The 23,502-nt window shown below is 45.9% G+C and overlaps 1 protein-coding gene across 4 annotated transcripts in view; it reads left to right on the top strand.

Moving 5' to 3' along the window:
- The window catches only part of LOC139538432 (activin receptor type-1-like), a 39,242-nt gene that overhangs the window by 5,449 nt on the left and 10,291 nt on the right, over positions 1-23,502 (top strand). For 3 of the 4 annotated variants that reach the window (XM_071340443.1, XM_071340441.1, XM_071340442.1), the window contains exons 2-5: positions 14,533-14,606; positions 15,844-16,098; positions 16,415-16,678; positions 17,823-18,083. In XM_071340443.1, coding sequence (XP_071196544.1) covers positions 14,540-14,606; positions 15,844-16,098; positions 16,415-16,678; positions 17,823-18,083 — 847 coding nt within the window. In that variant the 5' untranslated portion in view covers positions 14,533-14,539. Of the gene's footprint in view, positions 1-12,623; positions 12,745-14,532; positions 14,607-15,843; positions 16,099-16,414; positions 16,679-17,822; positions 18,084-23,502 lie in introns of those variants that run through there. The other variant, XM_071340440.1, reaches the window with a different exon arrangement.

Below are 23,502 nucleotides of genomic sequence, written 5' to 3'. Positions count from 1 at the left end.
TGATTTCTGTTTCTATTCTCTGTGCAAATGTGGGTGAAAAGCAAATGGAGACGGGAGTCTGCCGTCTGCGCAGACTAGAGCAGACACAGATCCGCAGTGTTCCTGGCTCCTCGCCTTCCCATTACCCCGAGACTGCACTGGAGACAGTCTGCAATACACATTTTATGAGCGCTTCACTCGCTTCAGTGCTCTTATTGCTCAGCTGTTAGGGGGGAAGTTATGGCTCTGTTTGGTTTCTCTGCCCCTCCTTGTTCCCCATTCCTGGGCTTTGGAGTGGATGTAGAATACTAATAGAATTAAAGCTGCAATATGTTTTTTTTGGGGTGATCCAACCAAATTTACATTGATCTGTCATTCTCATTGAAAGCAAGTCTAAGAAGCGGTAGATCTGTTCTATGTGCACTATTTCTATGTTTCCCGTACTTCCGTTTTATTTTTGTGTTTTGTACACCAGCTGAAAATACAATAACCTTGGTTATGGAAAATGTATTTCAGTGGTTTAGATGTTTGTTTTGTCATAAACTGAAATTAGGAGAACTATTAGAATTTTACAACCAGAAAATGGCTGAGCGATTTTAGCATAGTGTGCCTTTTTTAAAGGATTATAATTGCAGGTTCAATTCCCTAACATGCTGTCTACACCGTCCACGCCATCGAGCACATGTTGATTTTTATCCATCCGCGCCAGACGCGATCATGACACGCAGGTTAATATATCAAATCCAACTGTGAACATACTACAGTATGTTACAGTATATTAATTTGTCGAATCGCATGAAACATTCTTGGACTTTTAAAGATCGCTAGCTGTTGCAAGCTAGTTTGTCCTGGGAGATGAACATTGGGTTGTTATTTTACTTGACCTGCATATTGTCCTCTTTTTAGCTGGTTCTTTGTAGAAGTTTGACCCGGAGTCTAGGGTGTCCACCCACTCTACCCCGAGGGGGTGAGGATGCGCATTGGTTGATGAAATGTCAGTTCCTTATGTTAAACATTTTACTAAGACAAATATTGATTATTCATGTTCTAAATAGTTCAGTGGGGTATTTCTCTAACATTTCATTAACAGTGTATCCAAAAAGTCAAATTTGTGTTACCTAATACATCCGATAATGATCACCGAGCTCTGTTGAAAGAACGGTGCAACCTTTGGAGACTTTTGTGGTGGTCATCTTCAAAGTAGTTTCTGCGGGTAGCCATTTTCAGTCACCTCCTTGTCTGAAGGACATGTGGATAAAGAGCATAATGTCAAGCTCTGCGTGGTTTTTTCAAAATTCTCATGGGATGTAGGCCTACATTGAACACCACACATTGGCTGACCCAATAGGCTGAATGATAGAACAGCTATTTCCATGTTAAAATGTTATGGGATGCGTTTTGTCCATTTGTTTTTGATGGTAGGCCACTCTGATAGGTCTATATTATGATAAAATAGCCACTGTTATAACAGAGGGTACGGCCTCGGTGTTCACAGTAAACGTGCGCTGGAAGTTGTACAGAATTTTCACAACGTTCAAGTTTTGTGCTCAGCAGACCTGAAATGTTCTCAGTGCTCAGCCTAACTGACACGAACGAACCTGTGCAATTTTTGGACCACTTTTTCCCCCCTCTAGCTTCCATTGATTTAGTCAGCCTAATTTTGGCCATCCTACAAGGGTTAAAAACTCCAATAACTTTTGAACGGATTATGATAGAGACATGAAGTTTGGACCATTGTTTTTCTTAGATTATCTACATAATTAACACATTTTAAATATGCATTTTTGATTGGACACCCTCCCGAGTCATACAAAATTGTTTCTCCACTGACGATTAATCCACCATTTAAAAAGGGAAACCTACCGGTAGTTAGTTTTTAGTTGTCTTTAATAAGTTCAAGTTGCCTTGTTTGTTTTTCAAGCATCCACGTGGGTTTGTAACCACCTGATATCCAATAAGGAGGGGATTTGCAGTGCGTGGAGCATCTCAAATAGAACTAAGTTCTATTTTAGTTCTTGGCTACGCAGACACTCGTTCACGCGTGCAAGCGGTGGGGGTGAAATGATTAACGTGTATGCGTACATTTGTTATGCGACGCTCACTCGCATCATGGCCGGCGTGTAATTGAGCAGTCACCTCTGTTTGATCGATCCCTTGATATGTTTGATTGTACCTTTTTTTTCATTTACTTTCATTAAGGATTCCTTCATTTAGATGACTTAAGGAATCCCTTATTTAAGTAAAGTCTGTGTTTGGAAAGTTTTAAATGAGCAGTGTTAGAGGAAGGCCTATACGTACGATTTTGTGATCTATCCTAATACCTACGGTATGTAACGAGCCGGTGGTAGAAGATAAAACCAAGGCAGACATTTTTGGCATGGTGTGTAAATACTCAAAGTATCATATTACACGAGTTTGAGAAAACCCTAGCCTCTCCTCTGTAAACCAATATGTTTCCTGGATTTACGTCTCAAGACTAACATTAGTTACACTCGCTAATATCAAACGTGTGTTTGATGTGCTGTGCTGCAGTTCAACTTGGACATCCTTGTCTGTTCCGTGATGCTGTTATGTGTCTCTCCCATGGCTTTGTGAGGGAGCTAGGTTAAACCTCCGATGGAGGCCGAACACAAAATATTTTAGAAAGTAAATAGACCCCAAATCTGTCACTCTCACCTGTCATGACATTATGTTCCCAAATGATTAAAACCCCATAACCAAGCCAAGATAACAGGGATCTACAGTGCCACCATTTGACTTGCAAATGTGCCTAAATATTTTGCTGTGTGACCTGGAATTTCAATTTAGGAGCACTTGAAGGATTCTTGTTTTATTAGCAAAAATATTTTTCTTTGTGCTCCTACATTTTTGTGTGCACCTTTTTTCAGCTTAGGCGCACGTGCACATGACCCTTGTAGGAAGAAAAAAAGGGTCAGCGTAGAGCCCTGGGTAATGCTATTGAACAGTGCCACTTTTGTGTGCTTCAAGATCACTGAGAGAGGAGATCCATCAGATCAACTATAATGTCCTGTCACCTATCCTCTGTTATTGAAGGAGCAATTGACTATCAGAAATAGCAGGTCATTAAGCTTCCATTGACAGGAGGGTGTGACTGTGATGGTCCAGCTGTGTGGTACTCAGCCAGCGTGGGAAGACTCAGGCTGACAGGTAGACATGGGGTGATGTGTGTGTGGCTGGGGGGACTGGTCTTGTTAAGCCCACTCAACGGCGAAGCTCACGTTCTGCCACAGGACATAAAATCAATAGAAACATATTGAAATTCCCTCTGCTTGGTGATGTCGCCTACGATTCTTCTTGTTGCTTCCATACTGTAATTTTAGAGTCTTTTAATAAGAGGTTTCTCCTCTCGTAGCCCACACTTGAACTTTGTCCTCGGCGAGCCCAATGTGACCAATCAGGTCTGACAGTGGAGAAGAGGTGGTACAAATCAAGGTGCTATTGGAGGGCCCTGGCGCTCCAGCACACTGATCTTTGTCAGCGGGCCATCGGAGGGAGAATGATTGTGCATTTCACTTTCTGCAAACATTGCTAAAGGTCATAAAGACGGTGTTTGAATTGGCCGTGGCGAGTGTTGTGATGGTGGTCCTACAATGAACTCCGCAGTGCCATGGTGACTGCTGCCGGGTGCAACATGCTGACTTCTTGTCTTGAATGTCTTCTCGAAGCCATAAACTTTGTTCTTGACGTCTCTGTAGCACAGAGCACTTTATTTAATTGTTCTGGAAGTCTTGTTGCTTGGGGTTTTAGAACATTTTAGCGCTTCTGTGGTGGTGCAGTCGTTAATTGTTTTCTTTCTTGCTCTCGCGTCTCACCTGTGCAACGTGTTAAGAGGTTGAGGCTGAAGATGGATGGAATTGAAACACTTGCTGTAGCAATCTGTTTCCCCATCTCCTCACTCCCAATGTAATTTCGAAGTGAACAAGGTTGTCTGACCACATCAGTAGTCCCTGCCAACACCATCACAGGGTATCATGACTTGTTCAATGACGGCTTAGGAACAGTGGGTTAACTTCCTTGTTCAGGGGCAGAACGACAGATTTGTACCTTGTCAGCTCGGGGATTCGATCTTGCAACCTTTTGGTTACTAGCACAACGTTCTAACCACTAGGCTACCTGCCGCCGAATTTTACTTAGTGACGAGTAGGTCATCTGAGGCAAAATGGTCGTTCAAGTCTGACAGTTTTCAGGAGGGTCTCTCTGGGCTTTGTCCAAGCCAAAATGATGGAAAAAATCGTACTTCTGAAAGAAAATACATCTTTTGTCTCTGATTTCAAATGATCTAGTACATGGGCCCCTGTGTGTATGTGTATCAGAATGACCCTTTCTTGCACCATATCCTGGAACCAAACCTGCTGCGCTCGCTCGCCTCTTACCAGGACAGGAGTGTCAGTATTGTGATTTTACAAGAAAAGGGCCATTTTGTATTCGATTACATTCCTTACATTGTGAGAGAGTCGGCCGCTGAGTTGACGTCCTAGAGAGAGAAAGGAACGATAGCTCCGGCAGGGCCAGAATGAACTGAATGGGGCACTGTAGGGTCCTGGGGGCCACGGAGGGCTGCCTGTGGGGCTTTTCACTTTATCTCTTTTAAGTTCCCATTTGATGAGGCCCCTGGCAAGGGTGGAGCAGGACTTCCATAGGTTAATGAGTTTTTCAGATTTAGTGTGATTATGGCAACCCCCAATTGTTAGCCGTCTAGCACGCTGTAATTAACTATCATGGCCGAGTTGTTTTCAGTCCCGGAATTATTTGTGACTGTTTGCTCTGTAAAAGCTAATCTGTAAAAAAAAAAATGTTTTTGTTGTAGGATGACACGTTCTTGAAGTGCGATGTCCCTAAATGTAAAAAATGTGGCATAAATTCGTGATTAAATAATAATTTTTTTAAATTGCAAGCTGAATGCTGAAAGAATGTTGATTAGCCGTTGGATGAGTTGAACAGCAGTGCCTGGGTGCGACAGAAGTCGTTCTTGATTTTAAGCACTACACTTCCAGTTAACAGGAGCATTTCTCTGCTGCTCAAATGGAAGCAAGGACATTTTTCCCCCTGCTCATAGTACACTAATAATAAACAAATCTAAAAACATCCTGTGTGTGTTGAAGTTGTAACATTTTCAATTTGAATGGGCAATGGGGTGTTTGTATGGCATTCTGCATGTCACAACCAGTCGTGGGCTGCCGTCTGTTGTGCAGTTATGAGAGATGCCGTTTCCCCAAATAATCTATAGTATTTATATTTGTTGTAGCCGCACCTGTCTAACCAAGGCTATTTTTGGTTCTCTCTCTTTCAGAGTTTCCAGACAGGTCTTGTAAACAACCAAATAAACACTGCAATCCTATGTCAGCTTGACTTTGTTCATTCTGATTCACTTGGCTGTTTGGCTGCAAGCAGAGGCTGCCCCTTTGAATGAGGTAGCGAGTGTTTTTGATCCGATATGCTGTGCTAGTCTGCTGTGTGAATGCCAGGTGAGCTTGCGGAGGGCTAATTCGCCCTCAGCGCTGTCTGTGTCACACCCACGCTCACCTCGGAGCGGGCCATCTCCATCTCTCTGGTGTCGTACTCCTTGCTGAGTGGGACGGGGACATGTGATGAGAGGCATGGGCTCTGGAGCGGGCCAGACTTGGTCGGCTCTGCCCAGCTCTCCCTCCCTGCGGCTCCCCTGGCGCTGGGGCTATTTGTGCCATGGTAACTATGCCAGCACCAGCTCAGACACAGATTCTACCTCCTGTCTCCCAGCTCGGCAGCACGATGACTCAGCAGCTCCTGCTAGGGCTCCCAGGCCCATGCAGCGTCACACACACACCCTGGGTCTGGGAGGACCACACATCTCACATCAGACAAAATATAAGGTTCTACACTGCATCGCACCAATCGTTACCTGAGCACGATCTAAGCATATCGCAACCAAACATGATTGAATCATGACGGTTGGGTGAAAGAGGACGAATCCATCCAAATATCTGGTGTGTGCAAGTGACTCAACAGTCAACACTGAAATGTTCATTTTGATGCAAATGTGAGCTTTTGAAGGAGCAGGGACTTTGAATCGTTTCAGGATCGTTTTAGAGAGAGGAGGAGGACTGCATGAAACCTGATTATTTTTCAAACTGCCTCAACCACAACTTGTCCAAATTTTTGTTTGTTCCCACTTGGTCCTCGGACAACATCTCAGCAAAGCCTTTCCACTGCCAACACCACGCCTTCCAATCCTCTGCTTATGAACTTTAGTGGCCGATCGGTATTTGATCTCCCTCTTATGTTTTTATCCTTCCCTTGGCTGACTGTATTACAGTGATACTAGATACTAGCCCAAGATACGCAGAAAATGGCAACCAACGAGAACTGCCTGACCTCCCTCCCTGAGACTGGGGGAGGGGGGGAGTTCTTGAAGGGGTGAAGCGGCACAGCCCCTGTCAGGATGTCAGCTCTGTGAACTCACTGTGGCCAGGGGACTGCCAGAGAATTCAATATGCAGGGACAGAGGGAGCATAATCACATCACAGCCCAGCACAGGCACACAACTCTGGGGTAAAAAAAACCTACCGCTCTCTATGCTCCGCGCAACGTGTGCTGCAGATGCTGCTGGCCTTGTTTCTCTCTCTCTCTCTCGCTCTCGCTCTCGCTCTCGCTCTCGCTCTCTGCATGCTGGGTGTTTTTGGAGTCTGAGTGTTTGGTGTGGAAAGCTCTATCCTAACTTTCTTGATTCTTTTCTTTACATGTTATTTTCTATGGTGGAGGGTTAATGCAATATTTGTTTTTGGCGGTATCCAAAGTTTTTTTTTTTTCAAAGTTAGGGTGGAAGAGGACAGAGTAACTTTCCTGGGGGTTGGAAGGTGTAGTGTGCGCAATGGCTTCTCAGCCTAGCGCGGAGGAGACGCTGTCTATACAGCATGGATTCAGGTGTGTTCCTGAGAACGGAGTTAAGGTGGAGGAGGTTCTGCTCGCGGTCGGTGAACAGGTAGGAGCTGAGTTTATACATTCTGCTTCTAGAATGAACAAAGCTGTGGTTGTGTTCATGAAAAGGGCTAATTTGGTCGGTAGGCTAATTGCTAGCGGAATATTTGTAAGGGATGTGTTGGTGTCAATTTCACCTCTCTCTACCCCTTCAACAAGAGTTGTAGTGGCAAATTTGCCTCCGTTTATCACGGATGATCAAATTAGGAAAGAGCTGAGTCGTTTTGGTAAGTTTGCTAGCGGTTTCCGTGTACTGTCAGCAGGGTTTCAGGCAGATGCCGTTAAACACGTTGTTTCGTTCCGGAGGCAAGTGTTTATGTTTCTGAACAACAACGAGCAACAGCTAAATGTGCATTTTAAAGTGAGGCATGGGGAGGGGCTCTATGCAGGTTTTGCCAGCACAGATAGTCTACGGTGTTTTGAATGTGGGGATTTGGGGCACAAGAGCTTTGCGTGCCCACATAAAGGCCGTAGACAAGGTGAGGATACAAGCGCAAATGGGGGAAATCGAGGTCAAAATGCAGGGGGTAAGGAGATGCAGACAGCAGAGGCTGGGCCTAGTCAGTCTAGAGATGGTGGTGTAGATGAGGCTGGGCCTAGTCAGGCTAGAGATGGTAGGGTAGTGGAGGCTGGGTCTAGTCAGGCTAGAGATGGTGGAGAAGCAGAGGCTGGGTCTAGTCAGGCTAGAGATGGTGGGGTAGCTGAGGCTGGGCCTAGTTATGCTATGGAGGGTGGTATAGCAGAGGCTGAGTCTAGTCAAGCTATGGATGGTGGGGTAGCTGAGGCTGGCCCAAGTCATGCTATGGAGGGTGGTGTAGATGATGCTGGGCCGAGTCATGCTATGGAGGGTGGTGCAGATGATGCTGGGCCGAGTCATGCTATGGAGGGTGGTGTAGATGATACTGGGTCTAGTCAGGTTATTCTAGTGGATGAGGAGAGTATAGTGGGGAAGTGTAAGAGATTAGGGGGGGAGGAGGAGGGTGTCAAGAGGAAAAGGAAAAAGGGTGTGGACAAAGGCACCATGGAAATGTTGCCTGTTGCTGTGGGTGAGGCCCTAACCAGAGAGAAAGAGCAGGTGGTCAGGGTGGGAGATAGAGAAGAGGAGGAAAGTGAGTCTGAGGAAGAGGATGAGGAGTTATTTTTTTCAGACTCCTCTTCAATTGGCCCGGAGCTGACAGCCAGTCAACCAGAGGGGTCTAAGTACACGTTGAGAGAACTGACAAGGTTCCTGAATGAGACTAAGGGGAAAAAAGTTAATCTTGAGGCTTTTTTTCCTGATTCTAGAAAGTTTGTAAGATCAGTACAACATGCTATGAGAAATGAGGGGCATGGTGTCCTCTCACCCAAGAAACGGTTTAGGTTGAGGAAGTGGGTCACAACAGTGCGTAAAGGTTTACCTTCAGACACTGTTTAAATGTTTAATTTCTTACTGACACTGGGGCTTTTTGAGCTTTCCTATTGGTCTATTTCTCTGCTGGCTTTTCTCCCACTTCTTATGGAGACTCTTCGGGTAGGCTCGCTTAATATAAATGGTGCCAGAGATGCGGGAAAGAGGAGTGTGTTGGGTGAATATGTAAAACAAAAGAAAGTACAGGTGTTGTTTCTGCAGGAGACGCATAGTGATGTGGTGAATGAAGTTGTTTGGGGGCTCTGGTGGAAAGGGGCAAGTGTGTTGAGCCATGGGACAAATCTTAGTGCAGGGGTGGCAGTCCTTTTTGCACCGGGTCTGGCTGTAAAAATTTGCTCCTCAAAGGAGGTGTGTAGGGGCAGGTTGCTTGTTGTTAAAGCAGAGATTAACAACATGGGTTTTGTCTTTATAAATGTGTATGCGCCTAACACAGGGAGAGAAAGAGGGGTTCTATTTGGGAGTCTTAGACAGGAACTCTCACAAGTAGCGCCTGAGGAGACGCTGGTGATCGGAGGTGACTGGAACTGTACAATGGATTTTACAAAAGACAGAAATGGGGAAGAGCCTCATTCAGTGTCAGTGGGAGTGTTAAGGGACATCTTTAATCAGTTTGACCTAGTGGATGTTTGGAGAACTAAACATCCAAACACAAGACAGTATACGTGGGTGAAGGTTTTTGGGGCTAGGGTGAGTGCAGCCCGACTTGATCGTTTTTACATGTCCAGGAATCAGAGCAATAGGCTGCTGGGTGCTACCATTCTCCCAGTGGGGTTTTCGGATCACCACATAACCATGGCTCGGCTGTCTATTTCACCAGGGCCCCGGCAGGCATCTTATTGGAAGTTCAATGTAAAGCTCTTACAAGATGCCACTTTTTGCTCAGGTTTCCAGACTTTTTGGGAAAGATGGGGGCAGCGAAGAGAGGAGTATGAGTCTCTGAGTCAATGGTGGGATGTGGGGAAAGTGCAAATTCGGCTTTTCTGTCAACAGTACACAGCTCTCTCATCCTCAGAGGCTAGGAGAGTATTGGGGGAACTAGAGCGGTGTATTAGTGAGATGGAGGTAGAGATGGTGGGGCAAGGCAATGTAGGACTCCAGGCTAACTTAGCCGAATTACGTAGGGACCTGGGTAGTTTTTTCCAGGTTAAAGCAAAGGGAGCACTTGTAAGAGCTAGGTTCTCCATGCTCAAGGAGATGGATGCTCCCAGCTCCTTCTTCTTTGGTTTGGAAAGACAGAGCAGTGAAGCCAAGGGTATGCATTGTCTACGGCTGTCTGATGGGCGGGTGACCTCTGTGGTGGGGGAGATGCGGGAGCGGACTGTGGAGTTTTATACTGAATTGTATAGGGCAGAAATGTGTGATCCTATGTGTGCTCAGGTCTTGTTCGCAGGACTCCCTAAGCTCTCTCGGGCACAGAGGGATGAAATGGACATTCCTCTGTTGTCACATGAACTGGCAGAGGCCGTAACCCAGATGTCCCCCGGTCGTGCACCCGGGGTCGATGGACTTCCAGTGGAGTTTTACAAAAAATTCTGGGGAACTATTGGACAGGATTTCTTTTGCGTGTTGCGTGAATGTGTCGAGGTAGGAGAGTTGCCGATGAGCTGCCGTCGGGCGGCACTGACTCTCCTGCCCAAAAAAGGGGACTTGTGTGAACTTAAGAACTGGAGGCCTGTGGCATTACTCTGTGCGGACTATAAGATATTTGCCAAGGTCCTCTCTAACAGACTGAAGTCCCATCTGGACTCTATAATACACAAGGACCAGACATATTGTGTACCGGGACGCTCAATCACGGACAACTTGTTCTTGATTAGGGACATGTTGGACTTGTCGAGAGGTTCTAATGTGAACTTTGGACTGGTCTCTTTAGATCAAGAGAAGGCTTTTGATAGAGTGGATCATGAGTATCTGTTTAATGTGATGTCTGTGTTTGGGTTTGGGAAGAGCTTTGTGAACTGTGTGAAGCTGTTGTATGCTGGGGCGTCATGTATGGTTAAGGTGGGAGGGGCGCTCAGTAGGCCTGTCTGGGTGAGACGGGGCATTAGACAAGGATGCCCTCTATCTGGGCAGCTGTACACACTAGCCATTGAGCCTTTTTTAGGACTGCTACGCAGGAGACTGCAGGGAGTGTGCTGGACAGGCATGGAGGTGGTGACAGGAATAGCAGTCTCAGCATATGCAGATGATGTTTCTGTGATGGTCAGGGATGGGCAAGATATGCAGGAACTAGAGACCAGTCTGAAGGTGTACGAGGGAGCTTCATCAGCTAAGGTAAACTGGGGAAAGAGCAAAGCTCTGTTATGTGGGGCATGGGGGGATAGGGCTCCTCCTCTGCTTCCAGGGGGTTTGCAGTGGGGTTGTGAAGGGCTTAAAGTGTTGGGGGTGTACCTGGGCTCGGAGAGGTGGGTCAGCAAGAACTGGGAGGGGCTGTCACAGGCAGTGGTGTCAAGACTGGCCAGGTGGAGGTGGCTCCTGTCCCAAGTGTCATATAGAGGGAGGGTGCTGATAATCAACAACCTGGTGGCATCTTCCTTGTGGCATAAACTGGCTGTCCTCAACCCCCCCGCCGGTCTGCTTGCAGACCTGCAACGCAAGCTGGTGGACTTCTTTTGGTCGGGCCATCACTGGCTGAAGGCAGCAGTGTTGTACATGACCGTCCACGAAGGAGGACAGGGCCTGGTGGAACTGGAGAGCAGGATGGCTGCTTTCCGGCTAAAGGCGGTGCAGAGACTGCTGTACCATACTGATGTTGGCTGGAGGGAACCAGCATGCGCGCTGCTGAGGAGAGCTGGCGGATTAGGGTTGGACCGGCAGCTGTTCCTCATGAAGCTGGAGAGGCTGAGTACAGCAGGTCTCTCAGAGTTTTACTCTGCGGTGCTGAGGGCCTGGCAGCTGCTAAGGCCCACACGAGAAGGGGGTGTGGAGCCTGGGCAGTGGGTGTGGGAGGAGCCTATTTTCCACAACCCAGCCATCCCTTTGAGATCGGTTCAGTCGGCCACCCTGCAGAGGCAACTGATGGCAGGGGGTTTACAAAGGCTAGGTGACCTGAGACTGCTGGGAGAGGAGGGGTGGAAAACCCCGGAGGTCTTGGCGCAACAAACAGGAATAACGTCTCTTAGGCTGCTGGAGAGATTCCTGGAGGAGGTCCAGGAGGCACTGTCTGAGCCGGTAAGGGGGGTGTTTGAGAGGCCAAAGGGAGAGGGGCCACCAATGTTTCCGCCACTGCAGGTGACGGCAGAGACTGGAGACTGGCAAGGGGGTCTGGAGGACTTGTTAGATTTTAACACTCCGAGCCTGGGGGAGTTTGAGGGGGTGGGAGGTAAAGCCCTCTACAACCTCTGCGTTAAGGTTAGGAACATTAGAAGCCTAACAGGAGTGAAGGCACATCAGTGGCAGGGGGTATGTGGGGCGGAGAGTATGGTGGGTTTTAGATGGAGGGCGCTCTACAAACCCCCAGTACCAAAGAGGTCAGGGGACCTCCAGTGGAGGGTTCTTCATGGAGCCCTGGCCACTAACAGCTGGTTGGCACGGGTTGATCCGGGAATTGGGCAGGGGTGTCTTTTCTGTCAAATGAAAGAAACTGTGATTCATGTGTTTTCTGTGTGCACCAGGTTAATGCCATTAATGTCTCTGTTGGAATGTCTGTGTGACAGGTTGGGGGTGTTTTTTGCTGTTGGGATGTTTATAATGGGATACAGGTATTCGAGTAAGGAGAAAGAAAAATGTGTTTTGTTGAATTTTCTGTTTGCTCAGGCAAAATTAGCTATTTGGCTAACAAGGAGAAACAGGGTCAAAGGTGGGGGGATAACAGACCCTTTACTACTGTTTAATGGGATGGTCTCTGCGCGCCTTAGGGTTGAGTTTGAGTTCTATAAACTGATCAAATGTGTGGAGATGTTTGAGGAGATATGGTGTGTTGGGGGGGCTGTCTGTATTGCTGGGGAAGATGTTTTGGATATACGGTTGTAGGAGAGGGTATTGTTTTTGTGTATGGTGATGTTGGTTTGTATCATGTGGTAGATGGAAAGGTGAGTATGGTACATGTATGCAGTACAGGATATATTTTTGTTTTTTTATTTTAGGGGGGGGGGTGAGTTTTAAATGAAATGAGAATGTTTCAATAAAGAAAGACAAAAAGTCAAAAAAAAGTCTCTCTCTCTCTCTCTCTCTCTCTCTCTCTCTCTCTCTCTCTCTCTCTCAGGATCTACTCTCTCTCTCTCTCTCTCTCTCTCAGGATCTACTCTCTCTCTCTCTCTCTCTCTCTCAGGATCTACTCTCTCTCTCTCTCTCAGGATCTACTCTGAGGTCTCCAATATCAGGAGGAGCACATGTTAATCCCTCAACACAAATACTGCATCAGATCTGCCTTGCATGACCCGGTTTGTTATTCAACACAGGCATTGCTGCTCGCTGTCCTCGCAAGATGACGATAGGGTTTTGCCTTTTTGATATGCTGCAAAAGTTAGGCTATCCTCAAACCAAATAGATTGTGGTCGCATTCTCGTCTTTGTGTGAAGGCAGACTGGCAGTGATTTAAAAAAATATATGTTTTTTATTTTTTTTGAAGGCTAGTGATTGAGCAGATGAAGTGGCTGAGGTTCACTGGGCAGATAATTGAGGTGATATATTGATGGATATTAGGTGCCTGGAAGACAGCATCCTGTATCAGGGTGTTGAGATCTGTGTCATGCTATGCATCCCTATATGCAGCTGCACTGTGTTTGTTCTCACCTCAACTAGGGTTGCAGAATTCTATTAACTTTCTCCAAAATTCCGGCCAATCAGGAGGGAATATGCACGACATCAGAATCCTCCAACAAGGATTTTTTGGAAAACCTGGGAATTTTGGAAACATTACCGTAATTTAGCTACCTTAACCAAACTATGCTGTCCACCTTAACTGACCTACCCCCTCATTGTCCTCCCTTACCAGTCTGTGCCCTGTCCTCGTTAATTGTGCTGCCCCCTATCCATCTGCCACCCTCCATTCCTCCTCAGTGCCCTCCCCCTCCCTCTGTCCCCCTGCCCTCTCGTTGCCCCCTGGCCATACATGTGTGCCCCCCTCGGTCCTCCTGACCCCTCCCTGTCCACACTCTGCTCTGCACAGAGCCCCTGATTATCTCTCAGTGGCAGCCTCTGTTTTGTGCTCTGATTAAAGGAGCAGCATGTGGTCTGTGTGAGCAGGGCCATACAGGCGGTGTTGGGGTAATGCTAACATTTATGTCTGGGAGCGGGCACAAAGGCTTTGGGAATACACCACTGGGATATTTATCAGTGGGCAGACACACACTGCCAAGATAACGATCAGCCCGGGCTTAGTATGTCGTAAACACGCTGCGCGGGGAAAAGGTGGTGTAATTGGAGAGAGATATATCCTCCCGCATCAAATCTTATCGGTGTGGAATTATTACAGGAATAGATTTGGAAAACATGCATCTTATTTTAATGGAGTGCGGATGTGTTGCTGTAGAGTGCGGTGGGCTCTGCTTGAATCAGACGGATCACAGCCGAAATCAAGCAGACGTCAATGGACATGCATGTCGATGTGCCTAAAGACACATATATATATAGAAGGTTTTAAAGACCCAGCCTCCTCATTTGAAATGTTTCTATTTGGGCTCCCACGTTGGTGCTCCCTGCTGTGCCCCTCTCCGGTCCTCCTCGTTCTCCTGCCGCGTCTGTCTGCTCCCCTTGCTGTCAAGAAGGCTGTCTCTCTCTCTCGCTCTCCCTCGCTCTCTACAGCTCAGCCAATAGGAGTGCATCAGTCTCCCCATTGCTTGCCACTCAACACCTTGTTGCCAGGACAACAGGAAGGCATGAGACCCACTTTACTTGAGCATTTTAAAGTTGATGTTGACTCTTTATTGAAAACAAGGAAAGGGTTTTCTCTTTGAGTAAAAATGCCATTATGATGGTGCTCTTAGATCACCCCCCCCCCCCCCCCCTCTCTTTCCATCCTTTTATCCTGTCACAGCAAGTGGCTTGAAATCATTTTAGTGGACATAACAAAGGCATTTACATAGACGTTGATTTGTCAAATGATGTGACACAAATAAATGTATGTATCTTGTCTTTCTAAATTGTACGCTATTTTGAAGATCCATGTTTAGTGAACACGTTATTCCAATGTCATATGGTCGTCTAATCACAACTTCTGTCTCTTCCAGGTCTACGATGTTAGATGACGACATGTTTATTCTGGTCTTCATACTTCTGGTTTTACCCTCTTCCAGTGTGGAAGGTAAGATTTTGACACCTTTCCATAATAAAATAAAAACGTCTATTCTCACGAACAAAGAGATTTCGGTACATTAGGTAGCCGCTTCAGATATTACACGCATTCGGTACCATTCCCCATACATTCGGCCAAGTACACGGCTTCGAATCTGCGTAGTGAGTTTACATTTTTCTGTCAAGGGCGTGCTTTGTCTCTCTCCCTCTCCCCCGCTGTCTCGCAGCATTTTTTTAACAACTGCAGTGACAGGCTCGCAGACTGGGCTCTGGGAGAACTGAGGATTTCTCACTGTCACGGGTTGGCTGGCTGGCTGGCTGGGGATACTTATTATTCTGCATCGCCTACTGTAGTGTAGCAGCTAAATGATGACACACTCATTATAAGAATGAGGGAGGTTGAACATAGCAAATATCCTGCACTAACATGACCACAATATGACCACAATATTCACATATTAATAAATCCTCTTAAGGATTCGTCCCTTTTTTTCCAATTCTCGCCTAAAATGACATACCCAAATCTAACTGCCTGTAGCAAGGATATGCATATTCTTGGTACCATTTGAAAGGAAACACTTTGAAGTTTGTGGAAATGTGAAAGTAATGTAGGAGAATGTCACACAATCGATCTGGTAAAAGATAATACAAAGAAAAAAAACAACCGTTCTTTTGTATTTTTTTGTACTATCATCTTTGAAATGCAAGAGAAAGACCATAATGTATTATACCAGCCCGGGTGCAATTTAGATTTTGGCCACTAGATGGCAGCAGTGCATGTGCAAAGTTTTAGACTAATCCAATGAACCATTGCATTTCTGTTCAAAATGTTGTATCGACTGCCCAAATTTGTTTATGAATAACTTTTCATGTTCAAACTTGTGCATTCTCCTCAAACAATAGCATGGTATTATTTCACTGTAACAGCTACTGTAAATTGGACAGCGTAGTTAGATTAACAAGAATTAAACATTTCTGCCAATATCAGATATGTCTATGTCCTGGGAAATGTTCTTGTTACTTACAACATCATGCTAATCACATTAGCCTACGTTAGCTCAAGCGTCCCGTTGAAGGGACCGATCCAGAAGAAGTTTTAACAATGCCGAATGTCTGCGTATTTTATGCCTTTGGTGTTTAAATATGTTTCTTTTCAGCTCTGTCCGTCAGTATGTGTTGTGATTTTGTTTGAGTTTGAAATGAATGGAGAATACTAAAAATGTCTGTCTGGTCTAATAACTGTGCAGATAAGGGCAACGCGAGCGACTATGAGTGTGTTTGCGACGGGCCGTCATGCGACAGCGGAGACCGTTGTATTGGCCAGCAGTGCTTCTCGGCCGTCTCCATCCAGAACGCCACGTTCTTCCGACGGAAGGGGTGCATTGTGGGGCGTGGCGAAGGGTCCATAAGCTGCGGAAGTCCCCCGTCCCATAACTTGACTGTGGAGTGCTGCCATGGCGACCTTTGTAACATGAATGTCACAGTGGCAGACCCAGAGAGAGGTGACGCATTGTTGTCTTTGAAATCATTACACTCATGCTTTTATCCCTCCCTCAATGTAGGCTAAGCAATACCAGCATGCTGAGTCATTCACATTACCACATCATATATCTGCCTACCTAGGCAGCACATCACCACTTTGCACAATGATTTAGTTAAAAACACATTTACATTTAGTTTTTCATTTGCGTGTAGGCCATTTGGGTACATTAGTGAAATGCTTCCATAAACAAAACTACCTAAAGAGTCGTTATATTTGTTTAAATGAATGAGAATGAAAAGGTTTCATGGATTTGTCTGGTCTCTCTTATTGAACAGATGGGGAAGTGGCGCCTGCCTTGCAAGACGATGAGTGTGTGTGTGAAGGACAGTCATGTGAGGGCAGGGAGCGCTGTACAGGCCAGCGGTGTTTCTCCTCTGTGAAGATCAGTGACGGGTATGTGGGTCACCAGAAGGGCTGCCTTCAGGATGACGACCAGGGGAGAGCCACCTGTGCCACCCCTCCCTCTCCCAGCCGCATAGTCAAGTGTTGCCAGGGGCACCTGTGTAACATGAACGTCACCGTGGAAGCACCAGCAAAAGGTAACACACTACCCTGTTTTCACTGAAATAATTTAAATCATTTTTCCTAATCTTGGCCTCACTGACGCTTCATCTCTCACTTATTGTAGTTTTTATACGTAAATATATATCACTTGCAACTTATTTTTTTTAAGAAGATAGGTATGCATATCATAGAGGTGATTCAAATTTATGAAGATGCACTACATGACCAAAAGTATGTGGACACCTGCTCGTCGAACATCTCATTCCAAAATCATGGGCATTAATATGGAGTTGTTTCCCCCCTTTGCTGCTATAACAGCCTCCACTATTCTGGGAAGGCTTTCCACTAGATGATGGAACATTGCTGTGGGGACTTGCTTCCATTCAGCCACAAGAGTATTAGTGAGGTCTAATACTGATATTGGGCGATTCAGCCTGGCTCGCAGTCGGCGTTCTAATTCACCCCAAAGGTGTTCGATGGGATTGAGGTCAGGGCTCTGTGCAAGCCAGTCAAGTTCTACCACACCGATCTCGACAAACCATTTCTGTATGGACCTCGCTTTGTGCACGGAGCATTGTCATGCTGAAACAGGAAAGGGCCGTCCCCAAACTGTTGCCACAAAGTCTAGAATGTTATTGTATGTTCTATGATTTCCCTTCACTGGAACTAAGGGGCCTGAACAATGAAAAACGGCCCCAGACCATTATTCCTCCTCCACCAAACTTTACAGTTGGCGCTATGCATTGGAGCAGGTAGCGTTCTCCTGGCACCAAATCCAGATTTGTCATCGGACTGCTAGATGGTGAAGCGTGATTCATCACTCCATAGAACGCGTTTCCACTGCTCCAGAGTCCAATGGCGGCGAGCTTTACACCACTCCAGTTGACACTTGGCATTGTGCCTGGTGATCTTTGGCTGCTCGGCCTTGGAAACACTTTTCAAGAAGCTCCCGACGAACAGTTCTTGTGCTGACGTTGCTTCCAGAGGCACTTTGGAACTCGGTTGTAAGCTTCAGCACTTGGCGGTCCTGTTCTGTGAGATTGTGTGGCCTACCACTCTGCGAATGAGCTGTTGTTGCTCCTAGACGTTTCCACAATAACAGCACTTCCAGTTGACCGGGGCAGCTCTAGCATCACCCTACTCCATGAGCAATAATGATATTTTCTGTTTCCTGTCCAGAGGAGAAAGTGAAGTCCGCCGGCGAGCACGAGTGCGTGTGCAAGGGGCAGTCGTGTGCCACCGAGCAGCGCTGCATGGGCCAGCACTGTTTCTCCAGTCTGACAGTCAGCGACGGAGCCCTGGTCTACCAGAAGGGCTGCTTCAAGGTGTACGAGCAGAGCAGGATGACCTGCAAGACGCCGCCCTCCCGCGACCAGATCGTGGAGTGCTGCCAGGGCCACCTGTGTAACATGAACATCACTGTTGAGCTGCCTGTTATAGGTAAGTCAATGCACTTGCTACTTGGCACCGTATTTGGGACACACAATGGTGCACATTCATTCATATGCATCTGTATTCTAATGGGAGGTCTGTGTGGTGCACATTTGCATTTAAACCAAGGTTATTAATTAACCACTTACAACCCTTGCATTGGCCTATATGGATAGGGCTACATTTCAATGTTTCTTACAGAAGAAATATGGAAAGCATATGTATAACCATGGTAGCAATCTAAAGGGAACAGTTTGTATATCATGGGGAAATTATTAGACTAAAGATGAGAACAAAACAGTTAATCTGACAAAAGACTGAATCCAAACATTAGTGTGGATTTTATGTGCATTTTACAGTTGCTGTACTTTTCGCCATGTTTGTTGATATCGAAATCTGAAAATACTCTGGATACGTTCAGTATCATGAAAAGGTTGAACAATCTGGTGTATGTGCATAAACATAAAACAAAAAAATTACAAGGATTTGAGTGAGAGGTCTAACTGGTGTCTCCAAGTGGCCACACACATCTCCAAAATGTGCATGTCCTACGTGATTTCATTGCACTTTTATTACTCAAAGAAGAGTCTTCAACGATAAGGTGCTATTTTGAGCTCGCCTAGCTGTGCCGTTGAGGAACTATAGCAAGCAGACTTGTAGTTATTTTCTTTGGAACACAGCCCTGCATCCCCGCCTTTACACAATTACTGTTGTTTACACATTCCAAAAAACAGTCCATTTATAAATCGCAATCTGGTCGGGTGGGCATGATTTGAAAACTTGTTCTATTGCCAACATGACTAGCTAACTTACAAAATATAATCTTAGTTTTCAAAAGGCAATTCAGAGAAGCAGATCGTCATTTTGGTGCGCATCACAGGAGGTTGGTGGCACCTTAATTGGGGAGGACGGGCTCGGGGGTACTGACTGGAGCGGAATCAGTGGAAGGGTATCAAATACATCAAACGCATGGTTTCCAGTTGTTTGATGCCATTCCATTTGCGCCGTTCCGGACATTATTATGAGCCGTCCTCCCCTCAACACCTTCCTGTGGTGCGAAATAGAATAGACTGCATTCAGATGCGTGTTCCCTGACAGATTTCTTCACAATACGTCAAACAGGCTACATTCTATTCAGAACCACCCAGGGTATGACGCCATGTCATCTTGTAACTGTACATCAAACATAGTGATTGTAAACGTTCACACGGTATATTACATGAGTTGTGCGATATGGAAATGTGAAGTGCACGTTTGGACTAACGGCTATTTGGCTTGCTTGTATGACATCAAAGTGGTAATTATTATAATCCTTAGCGTCTCATCTTTCAAAATACATCTAGTCCTCTTTATTTGCAGCATTTCCCTTACTCAGAAAACAAAACATTTGCAAAAGTTGGCCATTTAGCAGCAGGGATGGGGGCAACTTCTTGTCGCGAGTGGTGTTCAAGTTCAGAACTGCTGTCAATCGAAACTCATATGGCGCTGTGAAGCGAGACCTTGAGCTCTGACGTCATGTATAACATGTTACTTTACAGCCACTGCGTTCCAGTTTAGGTGCATGTCCGTGTCCATATCTGCTATTTTGAACCTGTATAAGGCCAAAAAGAGATTTTAGGCGCGTTAACCCTCGCAAGACTGCTGGCCCAGACGACATCCTTAGCCGCGTCCTCAGAGCATGCGCAGACCAGCTGCCTGGAGTGTTTACGGACATATTCCATCTCTCCCTATCCCCGTCTGCTGTCCCCACTTGCTTCACGATGTACACCATTGTTCCTGTACACAAGAAAGCAAAGGTACAGTGGCTTGCGGAAGTATTCACCCCCTTGGCATTTTTCCTATTTTGTTGCCTTAATACCTGGAATTAAAATAGATTTTTGGGGGGGTTGTATCATTCGATTTACAACATGCCGACCACTTTGAAGATGCAAAATATTTATTATTGTGATACAAACAAGAATTAAGACCCCAAAAAAGAACTTGAGCATGCATAACAATTCACCCAGCCAAAGTCAATACTTTGTAGAGCCACCTTTTGCAGCAATTACAGCTGCAAGTCTCTTGGGGTATGTCTCTTTTAGCTTGGCACATCTAGCCACTGGGATTTTTGCCCATTCCTCAAGGCAGAACTGTTCAAGCTCCTTCAAGTTGGATGGGTTCTGCTGGTGTACAGCAATCTTTAAGTCATACCACAGATTAACAATTGGATTGAGGTCTGGGCTTTGACTAGGAATTTCCAAGACATTTAAATGTTTCCCCTTAAACCACTCAAGTGTTGCTTTAGCAGTATGCTTGGGGTCATTGTCCTGCTGGAAGGTGAACCTCCGTCCCAGTCTCAACTCTATGGAAGGCTGAAACAGGTTTCCCTCAAGAATGTCCCTGTATTTAGCGCCATCCATCATTCCTTCAATTCTGACCAGTTTCCCAGTCCCTGCTGATGGAAAAACATCCCCATCAGCAGGGGATGGGGATGGTGCAGGGGATGGGGATGGTGTTCTCGGGGTGATGAGAGGTGTTGGGTTTGCGCCAGACAATGCGTTTTCCTTTATGGCCAAAAAGCTAAATTTTAGCCTCATCTGACCAGAGTACCTTCTTCCATATGTTTGGGGAGTCTCCCACATGCCTTTTTGGCAAACACCAAACGTGTTTGCGTATTTTATTATTTAGGCAATAACTTTTTTATGGCCACTCTTCCATAAAGCCCAGCTCTGTGGTGTGTACGGCTTAAGTCCTATGGACAGATTCTCCAATCTCCTCTGTGAAGCTTTGCAGCTCCTTCAGGGTTATCTTTGGTCTCTTTGTTGCCTCTCTGATTAATGCCCTCCTTGCCTGGTCCGTCAGTTTTGGTGGGCGGCACTCTCTTGGCAGGTTTGTTGTGGTGCCATATTCTTTCAATTTTTTTTATAATAGATTTAATGGTGCTCCGTAGGATGTTCAAAGTTTCGGATATTATTTCATAACCCAACCCTGATCTGTACTTCTCCACAACTTTGTCCCTGACCTGTTTGGAAAGCTCCTTGGTTTTCATATTGCCCCTTGCTTAGTGGTGTTGCAGACTCTGGGGCCTTTCAGAACAGGTGCATATACAGTTGAAGTCGGAAATTTACATACACTTAGGTTGGTGTCATTAAAACTCCTTTTTCAACCACTCCACAAATGTCTTGTTAACAAACTATAGTTTTGTCAAGTCGGTTAGGACATCTACTTTGTGCAGGGCACAAGTCATTTTTCCAACAATTGTTTACAGACAGATTACTTCACTTATAATTCACTGTATCACAATTCCAGTGGGTCAGACGTTTACATACACTAAGTTGACTTTGCCTTTGGTGACAAAGATTGTACTTTTTGGAGAAATGTCCTCTGGTCTGATGAAACAAAAATAGAACTCTTATGTTTGGAGGAAAAAGGGGGATGCTTGCAAGCCGAAGAACACCATCCCAACAGTGAAACACGGGGGTGGCAGCATCGTGGGTGTGCTTTGCTGCAGGAGGGACTGGTGCACTTCACAAAATAGATGGCATCATGAAATGAAAATGATGTGGATATATTGAAGCAACATCTCAAGTCAGGAAGTTAAAGCTTGGTTGCAAATGGGTCTTCCAAATGGACAATGACCCCAAGCATACTTCCAAAGTTGTGGCAAAATGGCCCAAGGACAACAAAGTCAAGTTATTGGAGTGGCCATCACAAAGCCCTGACCTCAATCCTATAGAAAATGTGTGGGCAGAACTGAAAAAGCGTGTGCGAGCAAGGAGGCCTACAAACCTGACTCAGTTACACCAGCTCTGTCAATTCACCAAACTTATTGTGGGAAGCTTGTGGAATGCTACCTGAAACGTTTGACCCAAGTTAAACAATTTAAAGGCAATGCTACCAAATACTAACAGTGTATGTAAACTTCTGACCAACTGGGAATGTGATGAAATAAATAAAAGCTGAAATACAATAATTCTCTCTACTATTATTCTGAAATTTCACATTCTTAAAATAAAGTGGTGATCCTAACTGACCTAAAACAGGGAATTTTCACTAGGATTAAATGAAACTGAGGATTTGTGAAAAACTGAGTTTACATACACCTTAGCCAAATACATTTAAACTTCCGACTTCAACTGTATACTGAGATCATGTGACACTTAGATTGGACAAAGGTGGACTTTATTTAACTAATTATGTGACTCCTGAAGGTAATTGGTTTCACCAGATCTTATTTAGGGGCTTTTCTGTTTTTTTATTTCTTCAAAAAATTTTAAACTTGTTATTTTTTCCCCATTTCACTTCACCAATTTGGACTATTTTGTGTATGTCCATAACATGAAATCCAAATAAAAATACATTTTAAATTGCAGGTTATAATGAAAACTTTTGCAAGGCACTGAAACGGAACAAAATGACTATCGCCCCGTAGCACTCACTTCTGTCATCATGAAGTGATTTGAAAGGCTAGTTAAGGATCATATCACCTCTACCTTATCTGACACCCTAGACCCACATCAATTTGCTTACTGCCCCAATAGATCCACAGACGTTGCAATCGCCATTGCACTGCGTACTGCCCTATCCCATCTGGACGAGGAATACCAACTTCAGAATGCTGATCATTGACTATAGCTCATCCTTCAACACCATAGTACCCTCCAAGCTCATCATTAAGCTCGGGGCCCTGGGTCTGAACCCCGCCCTGTGCAACTAGGTCCTGGACTTCCTGACTGGCCGCTCCCCGGGTAGTGAAGCTGGGAAACAACATCTTTACTGATCTTCAACACTGGGGCCTCACAAGGGTGCGTGCTCAGCCCCCTCCTGTACGCTATGTTCACCCACGACTGCGTGGCCACGCACGCATCCAACTCAATCATCAAGTTTGCAGATGACACAACAAGTAGTAGGCCTGATTACCAACAATGACAGCCTACAGGGAGGAGGTGAGGGCCCTGGCGGAGTGGGGACAGGAAAATAACCTATCCCTCAACGTCAACAAAACAAAGGAGCTGATTGTGGGCTTCAGGAAACAGCAGAGGGAGCTAGGGCGTACAACAGGGTGAACAGGGCGCACAGGAGGGGGCTACTAAGCACGCACCCTTGTGAGGCCCCTATCCACATCAATGGGACCGCAGTAGAGAAGGTGGAAAGCTTCAAGTACCTCTGCGTACACATCACTGACAATCTCAAACGGTCAACCCACACAGACAGTGTGGTGAAGAAGGCTCAACAGCACCTCTTCAACCTCAGGAGGCTGAAGAAATGCGGCTTGGCCCTTAAGACCCCCAGAAAAGTTTACAGATGCACAATTGAGAGCATCCTGTCGGGCTGTATCACTGTCTGGTACGGCAACTGCACCACCCGCAACCGCAGGGCTCTCCAGAGGGTGGTGCGGTCTGCCCAACGCATCACCGGGGGCACACAGCCTGCCCTCCAGGACACCTAC

This window comes from Salvelinus alpinus, chromosome 14 (genome assembly GCF_045679555.1).
Source record: "Salvelinus alpinus chromosome 14, SLU_Salpinus.1, whole genome shotgun sequence".
In the NCBI taxonomy this organism is placed as follows: Eukaryota; Metazoa; Chordata; class Actinopteri; order Salmoniformes; family Salmonidae; genus Salvelinus; species Salvelinus alpinus.
This window is presented reverse-complemented; position numbering and strand designations above follow the sequence as displayed.